Raw genomic sequence first — 13,717 nt, forward strand, 5'->3', positions numbered from 1 at the left:
ATAAGTTAAATTTGAATTTGAATTACTCGGATTGAATCTGAATTGTAACTTGAATGAAAGCTTTTGAAAACTGAATTTGAATTAGTCTAATTTGAAATTGAATTTATGGTTTGAAAATGAATTGATTTGCTTTGAAACTGCATTTTATCCTTTAAAAATTCAGCTCTCGAATAATTTCAGATTCACTTCTCACCATTCAGTTTCAGTTCTACAATTCAATTTCAGTTCCAAAATTCAGTTTTTTGGGACTTACATCCGGTTCCGGTTCAAGCGCAGATTAATAGAACTACAGACTGATAGCGTTACTGACGGAATCTACAGCGTCTTGAGCTGAATTAAGACTTCAGAAGTCATTCGTCACGTCGAATGACCAGCGGATAAACTCTCAGGTTGGTAATAAATGTATTACATGTATAAGAACAAGCGTCATGTTAACAATTGATAGCCGTACAGTAACCTTTATGCTTATTGTAGCTGCTAGCTAAAAACGCTAATTTAGCGTAGTTTGCCCTGAATTCAGCTTTGACAAACAAATATGATCGACTGTTTCTAGTAGAATTCCAAAGTTGTCATCTTGTACCCTGTCAGAGCCCTGTATGCTTGCAGAGACCCCTACAGTAAGGAAACATGCAAAACGGTGTCCAAACCTTTGTATTTGAGCTTTATTTATGTCTTACACAGCATCCCAACTCTTTAGCTAACTTAATAACTTTAGCTAAAGTGAATAGTTCGTCTAATTCATTAGTGCAGCTTTACTGGATCACCTCTGTTTGAAGTAATATAATATGATATACAACTATCACTGAAACAGCGAACTTTGTAAATAAACAACACTTCTCATTCTCTAAACGTTTGGCCACAGCTGTAAATTACACTATCAGTGCTTTTTCACTCTTGACAATAATTACATTTCTAAATTCTCTTTGTGCATTTACAGGTAAACAATAGCTAATATTTTATCTAAATGACTGCTTTGTCTTTGAAAAGGTGAAGAGCCTGAGGCCAGTGACACTCCAGTTCTACTCTAAGTACATCCTTACGGTGGCTCACAGGACAAGGCGACATTCCTGTCCTGCCAGAAGAGAAGAGAAACTTCAGAGTCTTCATGAAGTTCAACCACACCTGTCATATGGAATATGACAGGGGTCTCAAACTCCATTCCTCAAAGGCCGGTGTCATGCAACTTTTCCATGCCCTCGAGGACTGGAGTTTGAGACCCCTGCTGTATGGTGTTCATGCAGTTTTCTACCCCACAGTTACAGCATGTCTGACTGCCTGTTCAGCATATGCAAAAATATGAGTTTAAGCATGTGATGACAAAGGCCTTCCATTATGGTGTTTGTCATCACATGTCACAGACATCTGGATGATCATTTGGAATAAACAAAAAACTTGTTACTTCATCTTTTATCTTTATTATTATTATTGTTCTTATTTTACATTTTTCAAGTTAGGCATTGGGTTTATTTGTAGTAGTCCTTTCCAGCTTCTCTCCCTCTTCCATATTACTGTGTCAGCTTGTCAGCATCTATTTGGGGTTGGGAGTGGAACAGGAAGTAAGGAACAGAAAGTGCCATTTAAACCAGGAGAGGTTCTTATATTTCAGAAGAAGGGATTAATTCAAAAGAAATGACCTCAATGCCATATTTTATTTAGGAACCCTAGAGAGCACTTTGCAAAATAACACATTCTTATAATTTCACCCTCAGATGAGCCAGGCTACGACTGTCAGGGAAGGTGATGTAGGTACAGAGCATGTGAGAGTGGTTAAGTTAATGTCTCTTGTCTAGATGAAGGCACAGGAGGGATCAATGGCACGGCGTAGAGATTCAGTATCTTCAGTCTTCAGTGGACACTCCATTTCTGGCACAAAACACCTGTAAAAGATGGTCAATTTAGGAGGTGACCCGACAACTTCAGCCTGTCAAACATAGCAATGGAGCAGTATGTTTAAAAAAAAAAAAAATCTAATTAAGCATGCACTCAGTACCCTAAGAATTATTATGGTAGTTAAACACAGTGATAGTTGTATATCATATTATATTACTTCAAACAGAGGTGATCCAGTAAAGCTGCACTAATGAATTAGACGAACTATTCACTTTAGCTAAAGTTATTAAGTTAGCTAAAGAGTTGGGATGCTGTGTAAGACATAAATAAAGCTCAAATACAAAGGTTTGGACACCGTTTTGCATGTTTCCTTACTGTAGGGGTCTCTGCAAGCATACAGGGCTCTGACAGGGTAGAAGATGACAACTTTGGAATTCTACTAGAAACAGTCGATCATATTTGTTTGTCAAAGCTGAATTCAGGGCAAACTACGCTAAATTAGCGTTTTTAGCTAGCAGCTACAATAAGCATAAAGGTTACTGTACGGCTATCAATTGTTAACATGACGCTTGTTCTTATACATGTAATACATTTATTACCAACCTGAGAGTTTATCCGCTGGTCATTCGACGTGACGAATGACTTCTGAAGTCTTAATTCAGCTCAAGACGCTGTAGATTCCGTCAGTAACGCTATCAGTCTGTAGTTCTATTAATCTGCGCTTGAACCGGAACCGGATGTAAGTCCCAAAAAACTGAATTTTGGAACTGAAATTGAATTGTAGAACTGAAACTGAATGGTGAGAAGTGAATCTGAAATTATTCGAGAGCTGAATTTTTAAAGGATAAAATGCAGTTTCAAAGCAAATCAATTCATTTTCAAACCATAAATTCAATTTCAAATTAGACTAATTCAAATTCAGTTTTCAAAAGCTTTCATTCAAGTTACAATTCAGATTCAATCCGAGTAATTCAAATTCAAATTTAACTTATTCAAATTCAGTTTCTGATGGCACAGATTTCTGCCCATACAGCTCATTAGCTCATTATTTGCATAAAATTCATGCTACTATTGTCACTAGGAACTTTTGTATTTACACCAGTGATTTAAAAAATGAAGAAAAGGAAAAATAGTTTAAAACTTCAAAATTAAGACTGACATTGTATAAAATATTTTCAGCTGTGTGATTCTGTTTTTGAATTACCTGGTTAAAAAAAATCTTAACACCACATCATTGTGCACCATCTAGCGATACAAATTACTATTAAATACAGCCTAATTTCCTAATCACTATTGTTTTAGATGTAAAGTCATAGATCTTTTATTTACATTTACAAGTTTTGTCATGCTCTCATACTGTTACCTCATCTCCTTTTCTTTACTTGTTTTGCTCTGTCTCCTCTCACAGGGAGAAGATGATCTGCAGGATCCTGCTGCTCACCATTCTCACCTCATGTGTCTCTGGTTAGTTTACAGCCAGTGGCGTGTCCAGCGGCCCCAGGCCACCCCGAAGCTAAAACAATACATTTCAATGAAATATCAAATGTACGATTATGTTTTCACAGTGAAGCTCAGATATCTGAGTGTAAGTGAATGCAGCATCGGCTTCTGCACTATGAGAATCACGTTAGCAAAGGTAGGAGAGCCAAGCACGAAACACGGCATCGCAGAAAACAATTTTTCGGCGAAGATTAACAGGTTAACATAGCTGGCCATCGGACATACCGGTCATTTGGCCGGTGGGTGGATGACTTTTTTTTTTTTTTTTTTGTAACGGCATGAACAATGAGAGGTGGTGGATTGGCTAGATGCTGGCCGATGTGTAAAAATAACTCAGTTGTTTGGTGGTGGTGTAGGAATGTTTAGCTTATTTTAAAGTTTAGAAATGTGTTAGATAGAATGTAGAATTATTGTGAGACACTGACACTGCCCTGGATATAAATAAAGGCCTGACTGTGTCATGAACTTAGGAGTAGATCTTAGGAGACCCTCCCCAGTTGAACTGTGAAAGTAAGACAAAGAGGAGTTAATGCTGAGTGGAAATTCCCCAGAGGATACCTGTGTGGGGGTCTCAACATTTGTATCTTGATAACTGTGGTCTGGAAGGGAGAGGGGTTTTTATGACCCCTAGGGAGTCACGTACCAGAGACACACACAGTGCTTAAACTGTTACACTCACACATCCACATGCACACTCACTCACGTGCACTCACATAGACACGTGGGTACGCGCACACACAGGCACTCACGTGCTCGTGCATACACACAGAGACAGAGTTTGGAGCACACCATGGGGGTTTTATGATGCAGCCGCTTCTATAAAGCTGGCTGTGACTAACAAAGGGGTGAAGATTGTTGCAGAGGGACACCGGCCTCGTCTTCCCTTCTAGAAGTGCATGCTTAAATGAAGATGAATAAAGGTTTTGTGAAAATAACTACTGAGTTCCGGTGCCATCTCTGGATGCCTCGACGAATAAAAGAACCGGGGTAAAAACTGATTTCGTAACAGTGGCTATGGCGGAGCTGAGGCAGCAGGTGGATGAGGGAAGGGGAGGCAGGAGGAGGAGAGACCCGAGGCAGCCGCCAGTCCGAGTGTCAGGTGAACTGAACTTCAGGTAAGAAGTTATGACCTGCAGTCTATCTGGGTCAGATATAAACCAAGTTTAGGTGGAGTTTATTTTCGTTGTGCTGACTTTTTACAGTCAGTTACTGCCTGCTAGCTAGCATGACGGAGTTTCTACACAGCTGGGTGGGTGCTATGATGTCACTGATAGTGAACTTTATTTCATAAGGTTAGTTAGTAGAGTTTCCAATGGCTACTTAAAAAATGGAATGGTCCCTCATTCAGAGAAAATACTACACGTTTCATATTGAGCTGAGAAGAGACGCCGTTTGTCCCGGACTTCAGCTATAATGAAAAAACGACACAAAGCTGGATTTATTCTGCATCTTTATGCTGCAGCTGCATCTTCTCCTCTCATTCTCCCCCCTCTCTCTCCTGTTGCTACTTGAATCACGAAACTGATCAATGATCAGCTGATCGGCTTTTCTCTCTTGTTTGTTTATCGCCCACTTTGCGCCAGAAAGAGGAAACCAGCAGATGTCGCGCTAAACAACAGCAGCACGTTTAAGCTTGATCAGCTGTTGTTAGAATTTATTTAATATTAATTTCTAGTATCAGCTGATGTTTGCTGGAGCCACAGCTGTAAAAGCTGCTGGCCATGATGTCGGTTTGGTTATGTGGTGAAAGGGAAACATGAAGATGAAACCAGGAGATGTCCTTACTGAATCATCAGAGCTGAACAGGTGATGGAGAAACAGGTTTACCTTTTAGGTGACATGAATGAGTTGACGTTATGAACTGTTTCTGAGAGACAAATAACACCAGGATCCTTTTCTACGTAGTTGACAGCTGGTAACTGTGCAGGGGCGGGTCTAGCAAAGTTATGCCAGGGGGCCAGGTAGGGCATTAACAGGGAAAGGGGGGCACAAAGAAATACTTTTCTTACTTATTCTCATTTAAAATATCTAGCTTTTATTTAAATAATTATCTGGATCTTGTGAACAAAGTTTTTATCTAACGTAAAATGTATAGAAATCATACATATACCAAAGGACAGTGTACATCACTGTCACAACAGCGTTTGTTTTCATTCAAAGGCTTTATGGCTTTAATACCTGGTGGGCCGGTCTGTAGTCAAAATGCCCAATTTTTTGTCCCAGTCCAGCCCTGCAGGTTAATACTGGCAGTGTCACCATGCCAGCTGTATTTCATCATCAGCCAGTGTTGTTCTTTATATATCAATATTACCAAAGTTTACCATAAGGCAGCATAGAAAGTATTTACTTGCTTTCAGGTTTTATTCAAATGTTAGTCTTTTCAGTTGTTTCCCCACTTTTTTCCTGAATCAAAATCAAACACCAGTTTGTGAGAAGATTATCTTCTCTTTTTAAAAGGCAGATAAAGTTTTGCATTGGCTAATTTGCCAATTTTATGTTAAAAATGTTTGTATTTTAATATTCAAAAATGTTTTTGCCCTAAACATATGTGCACTATATGTCAGTAAAAATACTATGCAAATATTGCTGTCCTTGAATGCTGAATAAACACTGACAAAGCACTGATTGTATCTTTTGTACGTTATCAATGCAGTATCTAAAAACTTTGCACCGTAGTGGTTAAAATCTCATTCTAATAAGAGTTAAAAGCGCATTCGGTTATTAGGTTTATAGGGTTATTGAATTATGGTTAATAGTTGGTAGAATCTTTTTTTTTAACATTATCTGCCAATTACATCTGCCACCCTTCTCCAAATCTGTGCCCCTACCTGCCCCCCCCCAACAAAAATTTTCTAGACACGCCACTGGTGTGGGGAATTTGGTTTGACATGCTACACAACATTTCAGTAAACATATTTATCACTGCACTCAAGATAAGGCACAAAAACCAACTAGTCTGACTTCATGGTTGTCTAATGCCTTCATAACTTGTAGAGATAGGTGGAGCTGAGCATACTTTCTAGATATAATAATAATAACAATAATAATAATGATAATAATAATAATAATAACAATGATGATTTGCATTTATGTAGCGCTTTCCCACACCCTCAAATTGGTTTACAATTCCACTATTCATTCGCTCTCACATTCACACACTGGTGGAGGCAAGCTACAGTTGTAGCCACAGCTGCCCTGGGGAAGACTGACAGAAGTGGGGCTGCCATATCACGCCATCGGCCCTTCTGGCCAACACCAATAGGCGGTAGGTGAAGTGTCTTGTCCAAGGACACAATGACAGATATTTAAGATCCAAGGCAATACGAAACAGGTGCTGGTAACAATGGCTCTCCAACAGTTCGTGTGCAGTTTCACATTGGTGATCATCTTCTTATGCAAAGGTAAGAAAAGTTTTTTTTTTTGGTTTTTTTTTAACATTTTCTCTTTACTGATGTACAAATGTTCACTATTCTATATAAAATGTTCCAGCTGAATACAAGGAAACATTGAATTTTTCATCAATGTCATTCAGTGTCATATCTAATATTATAATTTAATGAAGCAAGACAATCACTTTGTTATTGTAGGTAGAGTAAAATTTTCAGGTATCTGTACTTAAGCAAATATGATAAAAGAGGCGAAACCGTGCATCACTAGTCAGGGGTTAAAGTAGCCCGGTGTTTTGGGTTTTTTTTGCTTTTCTTTTCTCATTTTACCACAACACTGAAGTTACTCTATGTGTCGACAAGTTATGGTCATGGTACTTGAACATAAAAGGAACATAACAGAGTAACTTGTCGTGGCAGTTAATCTCAAATGCAGTGTTTCTATCAGCTCAACAAACATCAGCAAACACATACTGTCTTTGCTTACATGTAACATTTAAAGCTCACGTGTAAGTTCTCATGTTTTTAAATTAGGCTTATTTCTGTGTCTGGTCAAAATATAATTCCAATTATTTTGTCACGGCTGCCGAGGCGAGCCGTGTGGTGTTGGAGGAAAAGGAGGACCCAAAATGCAGGCAGTGACTGATGATTCGAGTGACATTTATTTACAAATGGTGGAGTGGCAAAAAACAGGCAGTGAGGGAAGAGAGTTAACAGAACAACCTAAACTGGGAAAACTAAATAACAAACCAGAGAACATACGAACGGGGTGAGAGGCAGAGAGAGACGCAGATGAGGAACAGGACACCGTGGAACACAGACGAACCGGCAACAGGCAGGAGAACACACAGGGCTTAAATACACACACCAGTAATCAGGGGATGAGAAACAGGAGGGCAACACAGCTGGGAGAAATCAGAGCTGACGGGACAGGGGAAACGTAAACTGAACACACTCACATCAGACGGAGACCTTCACAATAAAACAGGAAACTCACAGACACAGAACCAGACAAGACACTGAACTAAACAGACAGATTCACAAACAGACAGTGTGACACCATGGACAGACGGAGGGAACACAGAGAAGTGGGGGCAGGCAAGCAAAGAACAGAAACCTAACAAATGGCAAATCACAACAGAATACATACTCGGAATGAACAAAAGCATAAGGAAACACAAAACACTGAGTCGGCAGGCTCAGGACCGTGACATATTTGAATGATTTTCTGGAATAAATCTGTTCTAATGGGCAGCAGGAGGCATCTAATTACAAATAAACAAAATATTAATGTCATAGTCCCTCAGAGTTAGGTCACAGTGTAGCAGAGATGAATTTGAAGTTAAGCTGATGACTCTTAGATTCATTCACTGAATCCTGCCGTTATACCAGCCGAATAGTGTCTAATATAAATACAGTTATTACATGACTATAGCACAAGGTACAGCTAGCTTTACTCGAAATAGCTGGTAGAATTGCTGTCATTCAGACAAGAATGTTCTTCAAGTTTCAAGTTTGGTTTTAACCTTTTTTTTCCTTCTGTCAGCTGTACAGTAATTACAAAAAGAAACAGTACCATCAACAGTTGTTTCAATGACAAAGGTTTTTCTTTGAACTATTAAATTATTCTGTTACATAAAATCTTCCAGTTTTCTGACACAGAGAGGGAGTGAGATAACTGGAGGAACCATCTGTGTATCATGTGGATACCTCAGTCTAATGTTTAGATGCTCAGCTGTTTTGGGTTGATACTTCTCAAAATAACATTTGCATAACTGCCAGTACTCAAGATTTCCCAGTAGAGAGTTGTGTTGATCACAGTTATCTCTCAACTCTGTTTGTTTTTATTGTTGTGGCTGATCAGTGTACTCACTGTTTAACTGTTGTCTCCTTCCTTTTGTCAGAATGTGGGAGCAAGCCTGGGAACAGCAGCAGCATTATCACAGGTCAAGATGCAACACCAGGAAGTTGGCCCTCGTATGCTGCTATAGTTATAGTTGGATTTCAGTTTGGAGGGTCTCTGATCAACGACCAGTGGGTGCTGACAGCTGCGTCCTTCATTCCACTGTGAGTTGCTGCTGCAAGTTTACTCTTTTGTTGACACTATAATGATCTGTAATATTTATGTGCAGTAAATGAATACCACACATCCTTCTGTTAAGATTTCCTCACAGCCAGCTGTGATGAGCCTTTGGCTAACATTTAAAAACAACAGCTGTTGACCAAAGTGCTGAACTGCAATGCACGGCGATGTCTGTATAACAATGAAAAGAGATGCCACATTTGTTTAAAATTAAATCTGCTGACTGCTTAGTACTGTCTTAATGATCAACATCAGGTGCTTTAAAAATAATCTTTTTTGTGCTTATGTGTGTGTCAAGTGACACACTAACAGAGTGGGTTCCAACTGTGTATCTGGGAGGTTACAACCTGTCAGGTTCAAACCCAAATCAAGTGAATCGAACAGTGGAAAACATCATCTGCCATCCTGAATTCGACTTCACAACTCTTGAGAACGACATATGTCTTCTGAAGCTGTCAGCTCCTGTGAATTTCACAGACTACATTCAGCCGATCTACTTACCCTCAGAAAACAGAACTTTCAACAACGAGCGCAGCAGCTGGATTATCGGTTTGGTTTATAATAGTAAGTTATAAACTTTTTATTTTCTTTAACAGCATTGTGTTGGAGTCTTTGGGTAGACCTGATCTTTGATTTCTCTCCAATTAGGTGATGGTACTTTCACCAAAACCCTGCAGGAGGCAAAAGTACCAATAGTGGAAAACAATGAGTGCAAAGGCATCTTTCAAGGGAGCTATCCCAAGATTACAGAGAACATGATCTGTGCTGGAGACAACGATTCATGTTTGGTGACTATAACGTTTTTTGTTTGTTTGTTTTTTATGTATTTATTATGCAATCTATCGTTCACTGATAATCTCTTGCTTTTGATCACACTTTGATTTATTGTTTTGCTGTAGTTGTCCATAGATATAATATTCATGTTCATGTTTTATCAAAGGTTTTTTAAAGCTAATTAATTTTAAATTCAACACATTAGGTTGAATTTTAAAAGAACGGAGTTCCTTACTGCAACAGGTCAGCCAGATAGAGTAGTTTTACTAGAATCAATATTTGGAAGCTCCAGATGATGCTGTTAATATCAGTTCTTTTGTCCATTTTCTCGCCTTTCAGAATTTCAGTTTAATTCAAATTCATTGCAGTCTGTCCTTAGAAGACACTTTTCACTTTTTATGTCACTTTCGGTGTAGGGAAATCTTATGAATTGTGTCATAGTTTTGTTTGACAAATCTATGTGACTGATTAACTGGCAGCAAAAAACACCAGTTTCCATTTTATACATTCAGTTTGAAGGAACCACCATGGGTTATTCAGCCAACCTTAGCACTAAAAAAATGGTAACAAAAAGGCTTTTTTAAGTAACCACAGTACTCACTGGTTTATATACTCTATGTGTAAAAATATACCCGGTGGCTTCATAATGTAGTGGTTAACAACCCCCCCAACATGCTCACTAACAAGATTTCTTATTCTCGAACAAAAGGAAACACAAATTGTGTCAGGAAGGGTGTCTCATATAAAAAAAAAAAAAAAAAAGTCAAAATTGTACAGTATATGTGGCATTGTGTCTGCTGTGTAAAAGTATGCATAGACTGTATATAAATGATAGACATACAGATATAGCCACTTAAAATGGCCGCCTGGTCCTTGACAGGACCATGGTGGAAACCAGATCATCTTGTAGGACTGTGAAAGTGTGACAAAATGTTGAAGTAGAAAAAGATCAGTAAGGAGGGAAAAGGACAGATAGAGGGTCTGTGGCCACCACACACGAAATCAATCCCTTTGTGTTTGTTGCTTCTTCTTCAGTGCACCTGTCGTCACTTTCATTTACACCAAATGAGCTGAAGTGGTCACAGTGGTTTATGTTTACTAAATGAAATGATTGATATCCCTGAAGTTTTACTGACTTCGTGTTATACCATGATAATCAAGTGTTCTGTTAAATTATTTGAGAAGTGTATAAAAGAGTTACCGAAAACAAATCATTGTTTAACAGGTGGATGTTGCTGAAGGCTGACCTCTAAGAGACACACATCTGTCCAAATAACTTTATCAATTTCTTTCCACAGTTTACGTATGGGGCGCCACTCATGACCAAAAGTGAATCAGTCTGGCTCCAGAGTGGAGTTTTGAGTGTCAGTGCATGCGGTGCATTTCCTTCAGTCTTCACTCGTGTGTCCCCATACCAGAAATGGATCAGTGACACAGTTACAGGGACAGCACCAAGGTTTGTCACCTTCACCTCCCCAGACAATTCAACATCACCAACAACCACTGCTCCAAAGATGTGACAGTGTGTCTCGCTGTGGTGAAAACCTGATCCACTTCACTCACTTCACTGAAGTCTGTGTTCTTGTTGTGTTGCTCCACGTGTTTGCTGGAACTGTTGGGAAGTAGATCAACACATTTACTCAAGTTGTTTCCATACAAACATGAAGTACTTTACCTGACATTTTATAACTTCAAGATGAACACTAGCCTTTGATTCTACTATATTTGGGCCAACAGTTTTGTTTTTCTTTAGCAACTTTATCATTTTAATCTGGATTTTCTTTTCTATATGTCTATCTGGATTTGCTATACTTTCTTTAAAATATTTTAGTTACCTAATCATTGTCATTAAGAAATCAATCCTTTCTTAAATAATATTAATTATTTAATTCTGAGGAATAATATTTTAAGATGTTGTTATCACACCCTTATTTCTATTGTTTGTCAAAACCTTATGCAAATTAAATTCATTCAAATCTTCTTTTGTGATCATTTCTTTCCAGATTTTTAATAATTGAATAGTTTATTATATATTCTTGTGCATTTTCCTACTTGCAAACTGTAGAACAAGAAGCAAACCGTTCCAGGGTGAAACTGGGGAGCCCATGGCACACCCATGTTTCTGCCTGTAGGACTTTTGTCAAAGCTGGAAAAACACCTAAAGAAATCTCCAGCCGATCCAGGAGAGAAGGACAACCGCTGCCCAGGCGAAAACCTGTAGTGATCCCATATTTGTCAGGAGTATCGGAACAGTTGAGACGCATTTTTTCTAAACACAGCGTCTCTGTGGCTTTTAAACCCCAAAATACGCTGCGCCAAAAACTGGTCCACCCCACGGATCGGGTCCCCCGACACAAACAGAGTAACATAGTGTACGCTGTTAAGTGCCAGGAGGATTGCCAGGATTTATACATCGGGGAAACCAAACAACCTCTAGCGAAGCGCATGGCACAACACAGAAGAGCTACCTCGTCAGGCCAGGACTCTGCAGTCTATTTACACCTACAGGCCAGTGGACACTCTTTCAATGATGGAGATGTACACATCCTGGACAGGGAAGAACGCTGGTTTGAGCGCGGAGTCAAGGAGGCCATTTACGTGAAAAGGGAAAGACCATCTCTGAATCGAGGAGGGGGCCTAAGGGTACATCTTTCGCCATCTTACAATGCTGTGATTGCAGCCATTCCCCAACTCTCTGTGAATGGTACTCATGGCCATTGATCAGTGGTTGTTGATCAATGGTCATGAGAATTTGCATAATTCTGATTAAGGAACTGACCTCACAGCCCATTGTTCCTTCAGTGGGCTGGTTTCAGTCATTATGCAAATGTACTGTTTATAAGGTTTGGGGAAACCTGCAGTCAGCTGAGACTGAAGAAGTCACTTGGATGAGTGACGAAACGTTTCTCCCACAAAACGCTACGTCCAGATGAACAGATTCAACTTTTGGAGATTTACTTTCCTGGATGATTGAGAATGCATCAAGACGTAATAAAACATAATTTTCTTGTTTTTTGAATGTATTTGTCTGTACATATGCATATTTAGATTGTTAAGATACATTCACAAATGTATCATGATTTCACAAATATCTGTCCGTTATTTGACAGATTGAACTGTTAAATCCAAATGTAATGCTATGGAAAATATATGAAATGATTCTTATAAACTTTCTTAACATCAAATAATTATTACTATTATTGTTATTTAGGGCGATCGTGGCTCAAGAGTTGGCAGTTTGCCTTGTAAAGAGGTTGCTGGTTCGAGCCCCGGCTCGGACACTCTCGGTCGTTGTGTCCTTGGTTAAGACACTTCACCTACCGCCTACTGGTGATGGCCAGAGGGGCCGATGGTGCAATGTGGCAGCCTCGCCTCTGTCAGTCTGTCCCAGGGCATGCAATCCATTATTATTTAAACCAACTGTTAACTGTATATTTCGGTACATTTAAGTATCATTATTCATACTGCAACATTCATTGACCTTGTTTATAGGTAATTTCATTGTTTAATCACATTAAAATGTTCCTAATTTAATATTTAAAAGTACTTGAAAAAGGCAAAATCCCATGTAAAATTAGGGCAACAAACTGTATTGTCATTACTGAAAATAACCGTATTTTTATGAGAAAGTTATTTTCTGTTATTTTATGGTATTATTTTGGCGCCCCAGCTGCCTGAATATTACTGTTTTTCTAGGATATTTTTTTACCTTGACACAACACCTGTCTTGGCAGCATCTAGCGAGGTTCCAAGTGCTTTAAGGTTGAACTCCAGACCACCAACAGGTCTCGCACACAACAGCCGGTCTATCAAGTGACACATACTGCTCCGACAAGCTAAGGTCACTAGCTGGGTTACACCATGTCGCAATTTTTATGAGGTGCTTTTGTGATATTTAATGGATCAGATTAATTTTTTTTTTCTTTCCGATATCTGATCCAGTAATTTAGGTCAGGATCGGACCGATACCGATACTGTATATCAAAGGAGTTTGCAAAGAAAAGCGTCTGGACTTCTTTAAGTTGCTTGAAGACGTTTCACCTCTCATCCGAGAAGCTTCTTCAGTTCTAAGGTCAAATGGCCGAGAGTCCCAGATTTAAACCCAGTGGGAGTATCCCCCCAAGGACGGACAAAGGACCCCCTG

General features: G+C 39.1%; 1 protein-coding gene across 1 annotated transcript; it reads left to right on the forward strand.

The window, feature by feature from the left end:
• The first annotated feature begins 6,469 nt into the window (after window positions 1-6,469).
• LOC102079155 (serine protease 48-like) lies at window positions 6,470-11,451 on the forward strand. The gene is made up of 5 exons (XM_019354277.2): window positions 6,470-6,731; window positions 8,621-8,783; window positions 9,098-9,363; window positions 9,448-9,587; window positions 10,872-11,451. The coding sequence occupies exons 1-5, from the start codon at window positions 6,674-6,676 to the stop codon at window positions 11,091-11,093; spliced, it is 849 nt and encodes a 282-aa protein (XP_019209822.1). The 5' UTR covers window positions 6,470-6,673; the 3' UTR covers window positions 11,094-11,451.
• The last annotated feature ends 2,266 nt before the right edge of the window (window positions 11,452-13,717 follow it).

The sequence above is a fragment of the Oreochromis niloticus genome, linkage group LG3 (genome assembly GCF_001858045.2).
Source record: "Oreochromis niloticus isolate F11D_XX linkage group LG3, O_niloticus_UMD_NMBU, whole genome shotgun sequence".
Taxonomy (NCBI): Eukaryota; Metazoa; Chordata; class Actinopteri; order Cichliformes; family Cichlidae; genus Oreochromis; species Oreochromis niloticus.